This window comes from Nycticebus coucang, chromosome 3, assembly GCF_027406575.1.
Source record: "Nycticebus coucang isolate mNycCou1 chromosome 3, mNycCou1.pri, whole genome shotgun sequence".
Classification (NCBI taxonomy): Eukaryota; Metazoa; Chordata; class Mammalia; order Primates; family Lorisidae; genus Nycticebus; species Nycticebus coucang.
In genome coordinates this window covers 123,028,561-123,049,223 of record NC_069782.1, presented here as the reverse complement: position 1 = coordinate 123,049,223, position 20,663 = coordinate 123,028,561, and the positions used below count along the sequence as shown (strand labels likewise).

At 41.3% G+C, this 20,663-nt stretch overlaps 1 protein-coding gene across 2 annotated transcripts in view; it reads right to left on the bottom strand.

Annotated features, from left to right (window-relative positions):
• Positions 1–1,428: 1,428 nt before the first annotated feature.
• The window catches only part of LGI1 (leucine rich glioma inactivated 1), a 37,906-nt gene continuing 18,671 nt past the window's right edge, over positions 1,429–20,663 (bottom strand). For both annotated transcript variants that reach the window (XM_053582739.1, XM_053582741.1), the window contains 6 exons: positions 18,692–18,763; positions 18,511–18,582; positions 7,526–7,597; positions 4,697–4,866; positions 4,261–4,425; positions 1,429–2,617 (listed from right to left, as the gene is read on the bottom strand). In XM_053582739.1, coding sequence (XP_053438714.1) covers positions 1,782–2,617; positions 4,261–4,425; positions 4,697–4,866; positions 7,526–7,597; positions 18,511–18,582; positions 18,692–18,763 — 1,387 coding nt within the window. In that variant the 3' untranslated portion in view covers positions 1,429–1,781. The remainder of the gene's footprint in view (positions 2,618–4,260; positions 4,426–4,696; positions 4,867–7,525; positions 7,598–18,510; positions 18,583–18,691; positions 18,764–20,663) is intronic.

Sequence of the window (20,663 nt, the reverse complement as noted above, 5' to 3'; positions counted from 1 at the left end):
GCTGAACTTAAACCAAGTCTGTACAAAGCAGGTGTTCTCCAACAGCCCATGAGGCTGCTTATAGGAAAAGGGAATAGAAGAAAGTAAAAGGCATTCACAGGCCAGTTCTTCCTATGTGCAGGATCAGGACTGCATAAGAATTCTTTTCTCCCATGTCCTTGATATCAGAATTAATCTTCCCTATGTGGGTAAAGGAATCTGGTTCTTGTGCATAACTTCCCCAGGTGTTGCTTCCTGGAGACTATGTAGGTATTTGTGTACCACTGATGCCTCAAGTCTCCCAGATGTGCACCAAGCAGCGGGGTTGCTATCTGCCCACCCCCAGCCAGTCCTGTGGCAGAAAGGTCTGGGGAGCAGTGAGCAGGAGCAAGCGCTGATCCCTTCTGGGAAGGCAGCGCACAGAACCAGTTTGTGCCAGAAATATCTTCTCTGCCATGATCCCTTTTTGAAACAGCATTTTCCCTTTAAGTTCAAACAAGGAGCACGTGTTTTAGGAAGTCATCTGGAATGTTGAGTGGTACTTGGCACTCACAGCTTGCTATGTAGATTTTTGTGTTCTAAATCCCCAGTTGGTCCTATACGCCTCCAAAGGACGAGGACCATGTTACTAGTTCTCGGTTCTCCTCCCCTTCCCCGTAACAATACACCATTGTTAGTAGGTGCTCAATAAATACTGACGGATTAGGTCAAAAGGCCTCATAAAGTTCATTGTTGTATTATGACAGGAGGACACGTGCTTCTTCAAAGCATTTTTTGAGAGCCTACTATATCACAGGCCTTGTGGTGAGTGCTAACAACTCACGTGACCCAAGAGCGGGAATTTAGAAAATCAAATGTAAGCTTTTGGACACTGCAGCAGGTAACTAACATCAGAATCGGTATCTAGAAGTGAAGCATCCTTGATCAAATTAAGAGGCCTTCTTAATGGTCCAGTAGAGGCAAGAGCTGTCAGGTCACAATCTCTATCAGCTCTCAGATGAGTCTAGAGTCAGCTATTTCAACAGTCCCTGAATAGAATTTTTAAAACCCTAAATCTTGATTTGAGTTTCTCCTGTAACTTATCTGAACAATGCTTCTAGCTGAGGCTATCAGACAGAAAAGGATGAGTCTTACTTACTGTTCTTTATTTCAAATTAGTTTCTTGTAATAGGCAAATTTCTCTTCCCTTCTTTTGATTTGTTATCACCACTTCACCTAAAAATGTTCCTAAAAGCCATGACCTTTGGAAACACCTTTGAATGTCCAAAATCAGCTGACACATGTACAACCACATTGTTCCTACATCAGGAATAATCAATTTCAGGGTTTCAGCTTCACTCATGATTCATACCATAAATACTCGATCCACATATAAACCTATCGCATAAAACTATTTCCTCCATATGCCATCAAGAATAAAACAACTCCTGTAAATAATTACCTTTGGGATATGAAAGAAAATGTAAACATTTTATTTGGCAGTTGTTTCTGAACACATGAATAAATAAATGGAAAAGTACATATTGGTATTTCTTTTTGGAGTAACAGATACCATTAAACGCTTATTTACACATCTTCACTGCAAAGAACAGTTACACAATTGAATTTCGTCTTATAGAAGGTAACTTCCCACACCCCTAGACTGGACGGTTAAGGATGGAGATACTGGGAGTGCTTAGTTCTAGCAGTCTCAATGTTTGAAAGGCATTCATTTGCAAGTGTGATAAGAGTCATCATGCATTGAGTTCATCTGGGTCATATACTGTAGAAAGTTTCTGATGGCAGCCACGGAATTTGGTGTCTCATGCGCTTAAGTCAACTATGACGTGTTTGTAAATCTGTGTATTTCCCTTAAAACTGGAAGCAAAGAGAAAATTACGCTTATTAATGGCCACGTGCGTGAAGGATCGTGGTGCCTGAACATTTAATTCCTGAAATTTCACAAATTTGGCTTTTTCTGCATCCCAGTTATATACTTGAGTAAAGGAGTAATCGCTCCCAAGAATTGCATATTGGTAACTATTTATCTGAAGAGGCTGGAATACCATAGATCCTCGCGATGGCATCCTCTGAATATCTTGGAACGAGGCGCCTCCCCATTTCATGACTTTAGAATCGCCAATGAACCTTGTCAAGCAAATGTACACGTCACCTTTCACTGAGAAGTGCTTTACAGCATACACATCCTCCATGTTGGGAATGTCAGTCTGATTAGTGAATAATTGTGTTGCTTTGTTCCACTGATAAATTACGGGACGCTGGGAACTACTGGACAGGATTAAATGAGGCGTTCTGAGTGTCTGCGGTGTTCTGACGATTTCCAGATATTCCACATCAGTGTCCCTGTACCACGCGTGTAAGGATTGATGGGAATAGAATCCGTTTCCGTTCCATTTGTAAATAGTAGTAAACCCGGCTTTTGAACTGTCAGCAACGACAAAATACCAGTTGTTTTCAATCTTGAATGTTTCAATGTCATTGGGTTTTCGAATTTTGAGAATTTCAATATCCTGGATTTTTATGAATTTATTTGCAAAACTGTCCCGCTTATAGATGTGAGAGCCACCAAACAGCTGGGCCACAATAACATAGAGCTGAGTGTCAATGACTATAGGCTTGCACACTACAGTGGAAGTGCCTGGGGAAAGACAAACGAGAGATTAGTTGCATGGCCATCCTCTTTTGAAGCATGCAAACATGCAGGTGGGGGCCATACAACTTCCACCTAAAACAGCTTGAAATGAGATTTCTGTGGTTGATTACACAAGGTCAATCTCCAAAGCCTGATGGCAGAAGTATCCGGAACTTCTGTCTTTGCACCTCATGGAGCCTTGTTACCAACAACTGAGTCATCATGTCACATTCAGCCCTCTCTGGATGTTCAGGGCACATGGCCACAGTCTGAGTTTTCTCCTCTTACTTCTTGAAGAAAGAAAGCATTGCTTCACTTGACAAATCATGGATCAATCAAAGTACTTCTAACACAAACTACCATTTATCGAGTACCTACTGTGTTGAAGTTGTACAAAAACTTAAGAGATCACCTAAGTGTAAGTTTTCATGGAAAGAACTGCATTCCATGGCCAAATTCAGTATGAAAAATACTGGGGAAAGGGAAGGGTATGGTGGCTCACGCTTATAATCCTAGCACTCTGGTAGGCTGAGGCAAGAGGATCCCTTGAGCTTAGGAGTTCAAGAACAGCCTGAGAAAGACCAAGACTTCATGTCAAATGGTTTATAAAACCAGTGTATGGTGCCCCATGATCGCATTAATGTGCACAGGTATGATTTAATAATAAAATAAAATAAAATAAAATAAAATGAAATAAAAACCCCAAGACTTCATCTCTACTAAAAACAGAAAAATTAGCTGGGCATTGTGGCAGGCGCCTGTAAGTCCCAGCTACTCAGGAGGCTGATGCAGGCAAATCACTTGAACCTGGAGTTTGAAGTTGCTGTGAGCTAGTCTGATGCCATGGCACTCTAGCCTGGGCAACACAGTGAGACAATGTCGCAAAACAAAACAAAACAAGCAAACAAAAAACCCTGGAAAAAGTTTCCTCACTGCAGGACTTTTCAGAGACTCTAATGCATATATTTCGAATCTCCAAGAGGGAGATAAGGTTCACAGATTTATTAGACCACAAAACCCTTTTTGTTACAAGTCAGATATTAGCATTTTGCAGAAGAAAAGTTTATTTAACAAAGTTTGAGACTCGTTAATCTAAAATAATCTCCTTATTTTATGGGTAAGAGAAAGGAATAAAGGGCAGTGCCTGTGGCTCAATGGAGTAGGGTGCCGGCCCCATATGCCGGAGGTGGCGGGTTCAAACCCAGCCCCAGCCAAAAACTACAAAAAAAAAAAAAAAAAGAGAGAGAGAGAAAAAGGAAAAAGAAAAAGGGGGGCTCAGTGAGGGTGAGTGGGTTGCCCAGCTAGAATGTGGCAGAACCTGGATTAGAATTTATAATTCCTAGTCCAATATATTTCTTTAAAAAAAAATAATCCAACTTTTATTGTGTAGTTATTATGCTAGGTCTTATGCTAAGTTTCTTGAACACGTGATCACATTATCTTATTAAGAATCCTCCAAGTTAGGAATTATTCCCATTCTACAAGTGAGGAAATTAAGGCTTAGAGAACAATCCCAGCTCACTTAGTAAACACTAGTGTTAAAATTCAAATGACTACAAGCCTGCTCAACACATTCTCCCTTAGTATTTCTGTTGCCTTGGCTGAAACCACTTAACTTCTCACTCAAAATATTACCAGGTTTTTCATACCTGTAATGTTGTCATAATTCCGGAAAGTCTTTTCTACGTGGTCCCATTCAAGGAAAATGCATTTTCCAGTAAAAGGCTGGGCGATGACTACATACTCATCGTTCAGATAAGAAAAAGTGTCTATGGACAGAGATTGATAAGGCAGGTCTTGAGACTTTGCAAATTCTGCAAAAATAGGAAATGATGATATGTAACTGTGAGCTAATACTGCTTTCCTTGGCTAGATCTCAAATATCCATAGGAAATACATTTGTTTTAGAGAAATAGTACAATTGCCATTCTACTTTTCTTTTAAACACATGAAATTTTTAATAGTTCATCATTTTTTAAAAATTAATTGTTCAGTTCTTTATTTTAAGGACATAAAAATATCAGTTCCTGCATATATACGTAGCCCTTACTTTAATTTTGTGAGGTGGAATTTTTAATAAATTACCTGTAATGATACAATCAAAGTCCTTGGAAGAGAGACTATTGATTTTGCGCTTCTTGTATTCTGCAGGGCCTTCACAGTAGATGTCTTCAACAGTTGCATTGGTGTGGCTGAGCCATTCTACCAGCCATTTGAGTTTACAGTCGCAGTTAAAGGAATTCCCCCTCAGATCCCTGGAAGACAAATTTCAGCTGCTTTTGCTGTACGAGAAGCCGACTTACACAGGCATGACTTCTATATCAGCAATTAACATGAGCAGAATGACCTTACCTGGCTTTACATTGTATCCCATAATCTGCCTTGAACCTGACTGACCATTCAGTTTGGGGTCAGAGAGTTACTAGAGTGCACCCTTGAAGGCCACCCCAGGCAATGGAGCCTCATAACTTACTCCCTCTTGGATTCCAAGGTGACTTACTCTAAAACTGTGCTGTCAATAGAAATAGTATGTGAGCCATATATATAATTTAAAATTGTCTATAGCCACTTTTTAAAAAGTAAAAAGAAACAGGTATAATTAATTTTAACAATATATTTTATTCAACCCAATACATACAAAATATCATTTTGATGTGTCATAAACATAAGTGTTATTGAAATGTTTTACATTCTTTTTTACACTAAGTCTTTGAAGTCCAGTGTGTATTTTTTTTTTTTTTGGCTGGGGATGGGTTTGAACCCGCCACCTCTGGCATATGGGACTGGTGCCCTACTCCTTGAGCCACAGGCGCTGCCCCTCCTGTGTGTATTTTATACTTACTATAAAATTCAGATGCTAAGTTTTTATCAGAATTATGTGATCTGAATTTAAATTTCATAAAATTTAGAGTTGAAAGAAATAAGATTTGTACACCCAAGTTGTTCCATGCATGCTTACAAGTTTTCCAATAATTGAACTGAGAACTAGCTTTTGAATTTAAATTTAAATAATTTAAATTTAAAAAATTAAGTAGAATTAAAATTTAATTTCTCAGTGGCACTAGAACCACATTGCAAGGGCTCAGTGAGCACAAGTGTCTGGCAGCTACTGTGTTGGACAGCACAGGTCTAAAGGATAGAAGTGATTATAGTAACATATTTCATTAAACCGAGTGAGCTATTTGCTTTTCTTCTTCCTCAGAACGTAATTAATCCTGATCTTCCATGGTCTACAAATTCGGTTTTAAATGAAAATGACCTTGACACAGCAGAGTTAACACAGACATACAAAGGCTCGTGCTTGTAATAAATTATACAGCATACATAGTTTAAATTCCCACATATGACCCCAACTCACCAAGTTCTCTGTTTATTTGCATTGCTTCTGTTCAGGAATTCCATCTCCTTTCCTGGTCACACAGAATTCCTAAGATAGGTGCTGCCTTCTCTTCACATAGCACATAAATAACTTTTAAATACCCAAACATTTTTAAATGTTTTTGAGGAGATACTTTCAAGAAAGCCAAGAAATCCACTAAAAGGCAAGTTGGCATGAATCCTTGTATTTTGAAGATAATTCTTGATTTGGGTACATCAGAGTAGGCCCCAAAGGCCAAACACATCACGGGATTCCCTAGAGATTGAGCCAATTTCTGAGTTTTGTTTTGTTTTGTTTACTAGTGGAGGTACCGACTGACACAAGAACAGGATTTGAGTGCCCCCAGTAAGCTACATCCCCAGATGCCATGGAGCGTCATCTAATTTCCCAGGCATTTCCAGAACTGAGCGCATCTCCCAAGAGGCTCTGACCCAGAATGATGAGTGGCAAATTTGAGGGGCTACTGTAAACCGGAGCAGATAACTACAGTTTGTCCAGGACTGTTTTGAAAGTGTCCTGATTTGGGCACTCTCTTGGAAACAGACGATCATTCAGGAATTGGGGCAATAGGCGTGGAGGAGGGGCTGGCGGAATACTGCCAGGAACAAAGAAAGTTTTTCACTAGTTTACTGATTTGAAGTCAAATACTGGGCTTAGGGGAAAAATTATTTGACTCAGATTTTTTGTTATTAGAGAAAAATTGTTTTGAATATATATCCTAAGCAAAGTACCTGAATAACAGTAATAATAAAACATTTGTTTTCATGTATCCTCTCTTTGTTCCTATGTTCTATCTTATGACATTTAAATACCTTTCTAATGCTCTGGAAGGCATTTAATGAAGCTAAATTGATTTTGAAAGAGTTAGGCATATATTACTTGCTTTGCTTACAGCAAAATATACAAATTCCTTACAAAGATCTTTCACTCTGAGGCTTAAAAGTCAAAGTTTGAAAGCTCTTTTGTTTGAAAAAGGGTCAAAAGTAATTAAGTTCATTCCCTTCCTGGGGCTTAAGCCAAATTCCTGGGGATTAAGCCTAGAGTTGTTGTTCAGTTTAATGAGAGAGAAGGCAAACTTCCCCTCTCCCCCCATTTCCTGCTCCATTTCTCTGTTGACTGACCAACCCAAGGGTATAAACTTTCATCTCTTCTCTGTCAGTTTCCCAGACTCCTTTATGTTATTCCTTTGTAGCCCCATTTCCTGGCCCTTATGAGAAAAAAAGGGATATTGAAATTTCTATGTGGGTCTCTTCTTCCCACCCCCTCAAAGTCCCTGGTCATCACTCCCTGCCACAAAGACATACGTTTAAAGGAATGCCTGGGTACTATACATTCAGAATTTCCAGTGGCAAATACCATAAAAAGATTCGAATGTTAGTCCATGTGAATTTAAATTATAGGCCAATATAAAATTAAAATTTAAAAATTCTAATTTAATTTAGAAGCCAATCAAAAGTTCTAATCATCAATGCCAGGCTTCCTTATTAATTACTGCAAATTAATGAATTGTTCATTGATTTCTTAGGTCCTCTTACACATTTGTTAAAGAATCCAGGCCTTTGAAAATATCTTTAGGGAGTGTCTGGAGATTGTTGTTTGCGAGGCTCCTGGAAAACAAAAAGAAAGTTATTTAAACTATAGTGATAAATTAAATCAATGCATTGAATAATAATGCTTGGTTATGAGTCCCTCTTGTCAGGGAATACTACTAATTGCTACTAAATTACTTTCAGTACTTTCTTTTTTTTTCTCTTCTGAGATACTACTCAGATTCCTGCTATTGCATTTTCAGTTCTGACCTGGTTGCTTCAACGCTCACTCAGTATTTGTGTAATACTTTATTTTTATTTCTTTATTTTTAGAGACAGAGTCTCTCTTTGCCCTCGGTAGAGTGCGGTGGCATCACACAGCTCACAGCAACCTCCAACTCCTGGGCTTAGGCGAGTCTCTTGCCTCAGCCTCCTGAGTAGCTGGGACTACAGGCACCCCTCACAATGCTTGGCTATTTTTTGGTTGCAGTTTGGCTAGGGCCAGGTTTGAACCCGCCACCCTCGGTATATGGGACTGGTACCCCACTCAATGAGCCACAGGTGCTGCCAGTATTTGTGTAACACTTTATGTTGGTTAAAAACAACAACAAACTAGCAACAAAATGGTGCTTGAGCATTGATCTTTCTATTTAGAACAGAAAGTGAGAACGGAAGGTGGAGTGTAGGGGACGTCTCCCACATGGTGACTAAACTGGTGATGGCACCCCTGCACTCCATCTCAGATGCCTCCTCCTCACTGGCTCCCTCTCCCTTGTAAAACCACCCTTTATAAAATTAATAAAAGGCCACAAGGTGGGAACTGTGGGAGAGAAAATATACATATATAGCCAGCTTTCCTATAATTTCTTACTACTCTGGAGTCACATAGCTGATGGTTATAACAATTCTTAGCCTTCTTCATTGCTCTTGATACATAACATCACCCTTGTGAAAATGAAGGCCAATTTTTGTGATATCTTTCGGCTCTTGCATCCTGGTGGAAGACATGACCCACCCAAACCAGTGGCTCATCTCGAAGAACTGACTCAACTGGTTTTGGGATCGTCATCCAAGAAGTGACTTAGCAAAGAAGATAATTTCTGCACCACTGTGTTTCTGCCCCCAACACAACCAATTACCAGATTGAACGGCCTAGCCCTTTGGCCTGCCAAACTATCTTTAAAAGCCCTTTCTCCCAAATTCTCAGGGAGATGGACTTGAGAATTTCCTCTCATCTCCATGCATGGCACCTGCGATACAAAATTTTCTCTTCTGTAACACCTGCTGTCTCAGTGTACTGTCTTGCTTTTGACAGTAATAAATTGGGCAATGACCCTGTGGACTGTGACACTCTCCCCTCCTCGCTTGCTCCAGAGGGCAGCTAAACCTCCAACCTACAGTACCAATGGCTCCATCCCTTTGCCAGCACGTCCTTTCTTCATTCAAAAGCCCACGCCCTCCTTTTCTATAGTTTTCCCTTTTAGCTCCATTTATTCCATTTCAGAAAAAACTTCCTCACAAATATCCACTCATCTATCCTCTTTCATCATTTCTCTTTTTTCCAGCCTTGTTATCATAGGAATTATCTTCCCTTACCCTTGACTTCCAAAGCCCTTGAAAATTCTCTCAACTTCCTTATAAAACACTCCCACGAGTCTTCTGTGTCTTCCGCTTCCACTAAGTCAATAAGAGATTTCTCAAGTGCAAACATTCAAGACTTTTAGAAGCTATTTTTAAGTTAGTTATGTTGTTTTTCTGAGTTTTAGAAATGACTACTAGATTGAAAAACTGGTTTCAATGAAACTTGGAATGTAAAGATAGGAACTGAATCAGAAAGTTTCATTCTCAATGACAGTTTGTTTTGTGACAAAGGCTCGGTTTGAATCCTGATTCCACCCTTCACTGGCTGTGTATATTTTCTGAAACTCAATTATTTCATGTTTTAAGTAGAGCTAATAAAACCTTATCTCGTAAGATTACTGGAAAAAGAAAATGAGATAACCAAGGATGGTGTCTGGCATCTGGAATGCTCTCAATAAAGAGTAGGGTGGGGCTGGGAAGGAGGAGAAGGGCTTCTGTGTGTCATTGTCCCAGAAACAACACCTAGGACACTGAAGGAACAGGTGTGGCTATCTCACATCAGTAGCATCGTAAAGTCCCACTAAAGACGACTATTCAAGAGAATCCCTCCACTAGTCATCTTACTAAAATGAAGTTATGTGTTTCAGTTATTTGCTGGCACAAGGTGTCTAATGTTTCCTAAGTGGATGTGCCTCCCTCAGAAACTGACACAAACTGCACTGGCTATAGGACATAAATCTGGAGGAGACAAGGACACAGTGAGCATGAAATGATTAAACAGTCAAATCCTGATTTACAGCTGCTAGTAGGGTTACACAGGAAGAGGCAACATGCCCATGTTACTGTCCAGCAAGGACTCTTTGTAACCTGCCCACGGGAGTAGAGCTCTTGGCCACAGGTACCCAAGGTGCAGGCCAACTGTAGAGGCACATGGCAGAAGAGTCAGAGATACAGACTCAGAGCTACGGGGCTTCTGGAACAGTGAGATGGTATTTTTGCATGATGAGATGAGGGGCAGGCTGGCCTGATGGGCTTGGGAATGAGGCATTTGGCCTCTTGAGGACTTCATGTGATGAGGAGCCTCTCTTTGTGGGACAAAGAAGGTGAGGACGCAAAGCAGCATGAGATCTGGGGGGAAAAATGGTAGGTGGATTTGCTGTACCCAATGACCCCCTTTGCTGCTCCACTACCCAAAACTCAATAAAGCACTGCCTTCCAACAGATTGCTTTTAAAGGAGACAGGATCGAGCTTCGTGTCTAGGTTTGGAGGGTGGGGAACATCAAGGCTGCCTGGACTCGTAAGATAAACAGAACCAAGAAGAAATAAGAATCGGAAATGAGAGCAAGGCTTCCAGACACCCACGGCCTGGGAGCTGAAGTTCAGAAAAGCTTCCCTAGGTCTCTGGGAGGCCCCCGTGACATCGGGGTACATTTGGATAAAAAGAAAGCAGGCAGAGGGACTTGGGCAGAGAATGACTTTGGGAAAGCAACCCTGATAGAGCCTGGGAATGATTCTGCAAAAACTGTGACAGGGCCTGACATGTAAAGCAGCCCTGGTGTATAGGCTGACTGTGCAGGGTGAAGGGCGCACCAGACACAGGGAAAAGGAGCACCAGACCCTGAGACGTAAGACGAGAAACCTGAAATGGCCCTGCATGCATGGAAGGAATCACATCTTGGCTGTGGCTGGTTAAGAGTTTTTGCCAGAAAAACAAATCAATAAAATAAAATAAGCCAATTAAAAAAAAGAGTTTTTACCAGTTCCCAAGTGAAGAGAAATGGAAAATATTAGCAGCCTTGTGCACACGTGGGGAAATATATTTGATCTGGCAGTCTCTATTATAGCAAAGAATTAGAAACAACGTACATGACCCTTAAGAGGGGATTGTGTAAATGATGGTTTGCACGTCACATGGAATATGGTAGGAGATTTGTAAAATGAGGTCGGTCTCTATGATTTAACATGAAGCGATGCCTACGTGTAGAGGGTAATCCTACTGGAGACAGACAGATTGATTGTACCGGTGCATATAAAAAGCTCTATAAAAAGATTAAAAAAACATGTTGATTGAGGTTACATCTAGGCATAAGGTTATTAGAACCATCTACTTTTGCTATATAAATATTTGGATTGTGATATTTTTGCCATTATACATGTATTATTATTTTATAATAGGAGAATCAAAGAATAAAGTGAACTTTTTCAAAGGAGTCCACTGCTTCGTATTTATCTTACATATATGTATATATATATAGTCTGTCCAGTGAGGATTTGCTCAATCTAAATCAATCATTTGGCTGCATTAAGTTCCAAAGCTACAGGGCTACTGCAGGAATAAGTGTCACGGTCTGGTACTTGGCTTCTGGAGTGGTCAGATCATGCACTGTCTTTCACAAGACCTGCTATGGAAAGGAGGTGCCTTGTTTCCTACAGAATTCCCACATGGGGCCGGGCACAGTGGCTCATTCCTATAATCCTAGCATTCTGGGAGGCTGAGGTAGGAAATTGCTTGAGCCCAGGAGTTCAATACCAGCCTAAGCAACATAGTGCAATACTGTCTCTACAAAAAGTAGGAAAAAATAGCTAGGTTTGGTGGTGTGCTCCTGTATTCCCAGCTACTCGGGAAGCTGAGACAGGAGGACCACTTGACCTCAGGAGTTTGAGACTGCAGTGAGCTATGATGAGGCCACTGCACTCTAGCCTGGGCAACAGGGCAAGACTCTGTCTCAGAGGAAAAAAGAATCCACAAAACTGATCTTTTTCTTTGTTGTTGTCAAAAACAACAACATATTAAATATCTAAGCACTTTAAAATGTTCAGTTTAGGAGCCTGAGATCATCGATACTCTCAGCCTCTCTTTGTAGAGAGAATTCTAGGCCTTGGTATTCTTAAATGTCCCATCTTCTACTTTTACTCTCTCTCACACACACACATACACATACACACTCAAATGTGATAATTATTTCTTTAAGAAAATTTAGAAAGTATAAAATTATTTTTTTTAAAGGGGAAAAATAATCATTTTGGCAGGGGAACCAGTGCTAAGATTTAGTCACATTTTCTCCCAGCGGTTCTGGAGGTCCATGCTACTGCTCCTGGTTCCCAAGGCATCTGGTCCTTCTCTTTCATCTCAAGTACGATGGCATGAGAGAGCATGACCCAGAATTGGTGTGAGGGGCCTCCTTCCTCTTCAAGGGTCTGTTAGCTGGGATACTGTCAAGGGCAAAGGTGAAATCAGAGTTGGGTTTTAATGCTAAATATAAGAATTCCTAATTCCTGGAACTAGGAGGAAGAAAAACTAGGAGGATAAAGGAGAGATAGACAAGGCGTCGAAGGCAGGCATCAGAGGCACCAGGAAACAGACTTTCTATGTGGTATAGCCGAAAGAGTCCTGGGCCCCAGCCTTGGTCCAAGCCAGCCCCTTGCCTGGCAGGCTTGCTGTCTGGCCCCCTGAACTTAGCCACAGAGCACAGTGACAATGACACAGGCTGAGAAGGGGCTGTGTGGGGTCAAGCTTTGGCTGTTTCCTTTTACATGAAGTGAATGATTACTTGGTCAGAATGATGGTCAAGTCCTATTCTTGCTCTTAAATCACATGTTTATAATTGTCACTGTGAGAGGCTTATAGCTTCATCTTTAATAATGATCAGAAAACACTAGGGGAGTTATTGCTTTAAGTCATGTAGTTTAGAATCAGTGCATTTGACAACAGGTTTTTCCAGGGAGTGGAGGGGAATATTCAGTTGGGGTGGGGGAAGCTGACTGGGAGGCGGTGAAGACAAGGGGAGTGAGAGGTTTGAGGGAACATTTCATTGATATTAATCGTATCCAGAAGGATTCGGCAATGAGCACTGGAAAGATAGTTTTCTTTCCCCTGTAGCCCTAAGTGCTAGCATGGTGCCTGGCACAAGGTAAGTCCTCAATAAATACTTCAAAATGAAAGAATGAATGAGGCATGCTGGAGGACGTGAGAGGAAGGGTACAAATCCAGACAAAGAAAAGAGCAGAGGATGCTCCACTGAGGTTCCCCTGTGCCCAGAGCAGGAGTTAGGGAGAAAGCACAGTGACTCACCAGGGCCAACCCCACCATACCGTGCAATCCACTCTCACAACTGCTCCACACCCCTCACCCCTGCCCTCAGCTCATTCGCACTGGGATAAAAATCCCAACACAAGGCAGAGGCTCTTTAAAGTGTGCTTTCAACTAAGCACTGTTCTCTAGGTCCTGATTCAGAGTCTACCTAGGAAGCGTTCTTTAAAACACCCAAGATACTGCCCAACTGGATTTAAGTTGCCTTGAAACCAGCTGAGGAGGGTGCCCTTCCTTCTCAACAGGAATCATGACCATTCCCTGCACTTTGAGGTGCTCACGGTTTACCTGAGAAAACCTGATTATGGCTGCAGAACCCATGAGGAAGACCAGACTGGCTCAAACAGCACGTTTGTTTCAGTGCCACAGGGCTCTGCTGCTAAGAAAGCATCGCCCACAGCCATCTGGGCTGCTCCCAGCCCCCCTGCAAAGCACACTCTCAGCTTGGGCTTGTGTCTCACGGAACCTGCAGAGCTACAAGTGCAGTTATTTGATTTTACGTACTGAGTACAAAGGGGAGACACACCGTGGTGCTGGGTCCCCAGTCTGGGACTAACAGAGGGTAGGCAGAGAGTCAGTTTATTCCTGATATTGGTGCTTACTATATACCAGGCTGTGCTCCAAGCACTTTGCATGTATTAACTCGTTTAATCTCAAAACAATCTGAGGTGCTAGGTCATTTTAAATACCTTGTGATCCTCCACCCCCAACTTAAGAGGTTATTATTATACACTCATTTACACATGAGCAATCTGAGGTGTAGTGAAGCTAAATCATCTGCCCAAGCTCCCACAGAGTTAAGGGGCAAAGCCAGGCTTTGACCTCAGGCAGTGCGGTGGCAGAGATCACTCTCTCAGCCGCTACATCACACTACCTCTTAACATACATGCCCATGTGAAGGCTAAAACTAAGGCATTCTGCCTGACATACAGGCATCCTGAATCTGAGGACCGTGACACAGTTCTTTTATCAATGCAGGGCTGAGCAATCAATAGGTAGACTATAACACGTATGGACTGATGACAGTTTTCCCCCAATATTTTCATACATGCATACAAAAAACTCTGCCTTCCCTGGGCCTTAGCCATGGTGACACCAAAGGGAATTGTTACTTAAAAGCTCACGGCTATTATTAGAGGTCAGTACAGAATGTTGGTCATTTTATCATCATTGGCTATGAACTGATTTTCTATTCATTGCTTTCCCTATTAAAAAAATAAGACATGCTTATCAGAAAAATTTAAACCCTGCTGAAATAAAACAGCTCTTCAAACATTAGAGTTAAACATACGTAACATTAGGACAGAGATTCAAAATGAAGTGATTGAGAGGAGAGGATTCTGGGATTTGATAGGCTTTGTAAGGACTTAAGTCTAAGGAACTTTCCCTTCTCTAAGGGTGAATTTGCAGGGAGGGGGATCAAAGTTGTCTAAAAATGTCTCTTTAGAAATCACTAAAATACATGCATAACGTGATGAGACAACTTCATTGTTTCTTTGACTGGAACAATGAACTTGATAAACTGAATTTATCAACTCCTCTGGCAGGCCCCTTGGAACACTTTTAAAGTTAGGCCAGAGTGGGAAGCAGTTGAATTGAGAAATATACAAGGAGGCCGAGCACAGTGGTTCGTGCCTGTAACTCTATAATTCTGGGAGGCTGAGGAGGGTGGATTGCTTGAGCTCAGGAGTTTGAGACCAGCCTGATCAAGAGTGAGATGTTGTCTTTACTAAAAATAGAACAACCAGCCAACCGTTGTGGCAGGTGCCTGTTGACCCAGCTACTCAGGAGGTTGAGGCAAGAAGATCACTTGAGTCCACGAGTTTGAGGGAGCTATAATGCCATGGCATTCTATTCATAGTGACTAAAACTCTGTCTAAAAAAAAAAGTATACAAGGTCTGACAGTTAAATTCATGAACTCATCCTACAAAAGGTGCTTCCTACCTCACTGCTCAATATCACTACAGTCACCTTTGAAGTACTTCCGTTCGGAAGCTGTGTAATGATGCCAGTGCATAGCCCACCTTTCAAAACAAATCATCGTATGAGGTATGACAACTAAGTTTGTGAACTTGCCATCATTCACTTACATTGGCAGCACGGTACACACAGCTCAGTAAGGTTTCATGACCTTGGAAGTCAGTCTTGCAACCATGTTTGTGTCGATGTGAGGAGATATCTTGCTGAGTGGCATTCTTTATTGCTGTTGCATGTTTTTTTGTGTGTTGTACAACGATAGTTCTAAAATTGCTTTGAAGGGTGGACTAGGCACTGGCATTGGTGCATATCTTCCCAAGGGAGCACTTGGAAGGTGACCATGGTCATGTTCAGCAATGAGGTTCAATTAGTGAACTTGATTGTCTGACCTCATATGTCTAATCCCAGCTGTCTGTGTTTGGAGACTAAGCAAGGGTAAGGCTACTGTCTTCAGGACCAACTTTTTCTTCTCTAATCATATTTGCTCTTCTAATCATGTATCATGGAAGGATCCAGTCCGCTGAATAAAAGCTTTCTGGTCCTGCTCTGACATGGTGGAAACTGCACTAGACGTCTTATCAAAGACCTGAGGAGACTTCTGGCTTTGCTGCTTACTAAGTGGGGAGCAGCTTAGACTCAGGGGTGCCTCCCACTCTTCAGTGAAGCCCTGCTACTGCCCTGTCTCTTTCATAATGTTGTCAGGAGGCTACAGCGAGGTAAAGAACATGAAAAAGCTTTGCAAACTCTTCCTGTAGCACATGCAGGTTAGAGGGTAAGGTGATAATTCCTCACCCTCTCAAATGTTCACCTTGATTTGGGAAGAACTGGACTGAGGTAAAGAAAAGGGCATTTTGAAGCCTAAAATCTTACAAAGGAAACTAATGGCTCACACAAATGTCAGATTTATTTATAAGCAGTAAATAATGGAAAATGAACTTGACCTACTGAGCAAGCAGAGGAACATTAGTGTTTCAAATCCTCCTTATCCCCATCTCTCCTTGAAAGGAAGAAGGGAAAGAAGGAAGGAATGAGACCTTGCAGAACAGCATTATTAGAAAATAAAACATAACTTGGGGACAAAGACCCTCAGAGAGAATATATTTGTTTTCTCATTTCTCTTGCTAGACTGAGCTCCTCTGAGGTGGGACTAGCTCTTATCAACTTTGTGGGTCCTACTACTTGTAAAGTATGTGTCACATTCTAGAAACTATTTAGGATGAACCATATGGCACTGCCATTTTTGTAGATCAAAAACAGTCTAATATTGGCAACTGCCATATGAGTCAACGTAGTTAGTGTTAGATGCGGGAGACCTCCGGGTCATATTCATCCCATCAGCATTAACCCTCTGTTCCCTCGTGGCTCCTCCTTTCCACCTCCAGCGCCAGCTCAGAAAGGTGGGACTTCCCTTTTGCTGTCACAGGACTCATGCCTCTCCCTTTGAAGGCTGCCCCTGGTTCTCTTGAGCCTAAAAGTCTCTAGATACTAAGCACATGCTGTACCAGTCTCCCTACAGTCTCTACCCTGCGAAAGAAAGGGCCTCAGTACGACCCAAATTTAAATTCCCATTTCATTCGCTAGACATAATAAACTCTAGTCAAACAAAATGGGTGTTCTTTACTATAGCGTTATGCACAGAGTTTTTTCCTTCCTCTTTTGCTCTTCTCCTTCCCTCCCTTTCCACTCCCCTCCTTTTCCCTCCACTCCTTTCCTTCTTCTTTTTCTCTCTCTTTCCTCCCTCTCTCCTTCCATCTTTGCCTCTTTCCTCCTTTCCCTCCCTCCTTCCTTCCCTCCATCGCCCCCTCCTTTCTTCTTCTTCCCTTCTCTCCGTCCCTCCTCTCTCTTCATTCCTTTTTGGGTGAGATATGGAGACAGTTCTCCTGTTCTATCCAGGGAGTCTGAGTGGACCCCAGGCTTTTAGGCTGCAGAGTAGACACACCCTAGAGAACCGGGCATAGAGAAGCTGATTTTTCAGGCTCCTAGAGAGGACACCTGGGTCCGCCATCTTTTGTGCAGCCTTTGTGATGCTGAGCACTGGACAGAGGACATGTTAAATGAGACTAATGTGAATCCAGCAGATCTCAAATTGAGATCATGAGCTTCTATTTTTCTTTATGTATATTTGTTTCTTTAATTGTGTTTGGCTCTGATAAAATTTTATCCCATTCCTTCACTGCCATTTTTATATCATATTATGTTGTTGACATGAAGATAGCATTGCAAACACCATTCTTATTATAATGACTCCATATAGAAGCCTCAAAAGCTATGATTTTATAAAATAAATCAGGCCATCATCTTCCCCTTGCTGCAAGCCAAACAGCAGGAGAGAATGGGGCCTGGTGGAGGAAGCATGAAGACCGTGTGGACACACTAGAACGTGAGCTCCAAGGGCAGGCAGTTAGTCTGCTTTGCTCCAGGCTGCATCCTAGGGCCTAGAAGAGAGCTGGGAACAAGGTGGATGAGGGAGCCCATTACAGGTGACAGAATGACTATGACACCTGGATCTCATGCATTTTTATCTAACACACAGTAAGCACTTGAGCTCTTAATAAATGTGAATGCCTTTCTTCCCACACTCTTCTAGTTTCATTGAAAATAAATCTGTGTGTATATGTATATGAAGGGCAGGGAGAAGTAGGAGATGGGGGAAGCTGGAGGAAACAACTTGGTTCATAATGTTCAGGGTTTCTCAACCTCCCCACGATGCCATTTTGGGCTGGATAATTCTTCACTGTGAGGGGCTGTCCTGTGCACTGTAGGAGGTTTGGAGGATACCATCCCTGTCCTCTGCCCACTAGAGGCCAGATACATTCCTCCCAGTTGTGACAACCAAACTTATCTCTAGATATTGCCAAATGTTCCCTGAGAGACAAAATTGCCCTCTGTTATGAATAATTAAATATTTCATTTATACACAGGTTGTTCAACTATTATGTAGGCATTGCCTGGGGCTATATTATGTGCAAATGTATATAAAGTCAGGACTTATACAGAAAAAGAAAAAATAGCTAATATCAAATTAAAGTATATCAACCCGTAATTATCCACGAAGCAAGTAATGATATAGATAGTAAAAAAGTTATTTCAGTCACATAGTTTCCTTGCATTAGATTTCTTTTCTAATTATGATTGGTTTAGGCTAAAAATATTAATAGTAATCAATTTCCTGAACACACGCTGACAGATGACAGGGAGAGATGGCAAATATGCACGGAGAGGAATCATTTGGGTTTCTTAAATGTTCATGAACACTCACAAAGCAAGTGCTTTAATCATAGGCGATCAAACTGCATTGTCCATCAACAAGCTTAAAAAATAAAGGAAACTTTCATACTTACAGATGAATTAATGACTTGAGTCCCCGGAAAGTGTGTCTTGAAATGGACTTGATATTGTTGTTTTCTATGAATCTGAAATAGGTTATAATATTTTTTGTCAGGCAGTTGTAGGAACTTGAGAGCACTTGTTCTGAATCATCGTGTTAATGAAAAAGGTTTTTTTGTTTTTGTTTTTACTTACAAATATTCTAGATGTGGAAGACCAATAAAAGCATCGTCACTGATCACATCAAAGGAGTTCGATGTGAATAACCTGCCCAGAAAAAGGACACCACAAAAATAGTTAACCTGACAATTGTCAATCTTTACTGCTTGTTATCTCTCAGAAAAACCAGTGGCAGCTGTACAGAGAAAAATATCTGGATGTCTGTCTTCTGTGGTTTAGCTATTCAGATGATCTGTGTACCTTTGTTTACTCCTAATCTTCTCCTGTCAAATGCTCATTGAAGAGGTGTCTTGTGGCCCCTACTCTCAGGTGTCCTGGGGTAATTTTGAGGTACAATCAGAACAGGGGATGATAGCCAGGGCAATCACGTCGATAATTTGCACATTTTCAAGAAGACCACATGAACAATCTTTTCTGTTTACTTGTGGAACCTCTAAAGTATTCTGACCAGACCAAGTGACGTGCTTTGGGGTTTTAAGCCCAGGAAACCTAGAAAAATTCAGCTGGTTGTGTTGTGATATCTCATAGCAGACAGGCCACAGAAACTGGTCAGTGATTATCAACTAATGTCCTTCTTTGAAAATGGGACAAACTGAAGATGAGAAACAAGGAAAGTTGGCAGGAGTCTTAGACCCATTTTATTGCTAAATAGTTGAAAGAAAACCCACTTTCCCTTGGACAAATTTATTTGCAATTTCAAAATCCACAGGGGTTTGGTTTCAAAATTACTGATGAACAGGACATTAATCAGCTGTCCCACACCCTACTGAACTCCTCGGAGAACTGAATGAGAGGTTTAAAAGAGGTACTTTCAGGCCAAATAGTACAATAATATATTATATAATATTATGATAATATAATAATAACATCTGTTGGTAAATCTTGTGACTTTTACTTTTGAAGTCTAGGGATTAAAAATAAGATCACTAACCAGCTTAGGGACTTCACCTCTGAACCCGTTAACTAAGGAAATTAAAACTAGGCAATCTCACTTTCTGAACATTTATGAGTAATTTATCTGACACCTGGGATTGCTTCAAATAATCAAGGGGGGGGACTGTAAGGGCTTAGAGATGAATTGGCATGAGTTGGTAATTTTTCTCATTTTTATTTATTTATTTAGCAGCTTTTGGCCGGGGCTGGGTTTGAACCCCCCACCTCTGGCATATGGGGCCAGTGCCCTACTCCGTTGAGCCACAGGCACTGCCCCCGAGTTGGTAATTTTTAAAGCTGATAGATGGGTACACGGGACTGAGTTTTACTATTTTCTCTACTTTTATACATGCTTGAAAATACCCATAAAAATGTGGGAAAAACCAAACTGACCTAACAGGATGAGCATTTGCACTTCTTCCATAATTCCAGCACAGTTCTAGAGTTGTGTTGGAGTCTCTTTCTAATCGTTCCTGCCTCTAACATCCTGGCGTTATACTCAAGTAATTCACTAGGCTCTGGAAAGCCAACACTAATGAATCGTTATGCATGTTAAAGCCGATATCCAAATAAGCTCAGAGTTTTGTGATTTCCATCACAACTCTGGCAAATGTCTCTTCTCATTGTGTGGTTCTGGAAAACAAGAAGATTGTTCAGTTTGACCCCAAGGTAAGCTAATATCCAAAGGCTCTGACTTTCATTTCACTCTGTGTAAGCAGCATCGGGGTGGAGAGAATGAAACAAGGCAGAAAGAGAAATTCCTCCCACACTTACTGTTTACAACCTGACCAGCAACTTCATAATGACACATTTCAAATTGCCACAATAAAGTTCCCCTTATGTGAAAGCAGACACAAGACAGAGTGGGAAGTGGGTATTAGTGGAAAGAACTTGCCCATGCTTGTCACAGAAAGAAGAGAGAGGAGTCCTGCTAGAGTTTTTTTGTCTGCTTGTTTGTTGCTTGTCCCTAGCACCTGTGACTGTGCCTGTCCCATAGTGGACACTGAATAAATATTTGTTGAATAAAGACAAATTCACCTTACATTAAATTCCG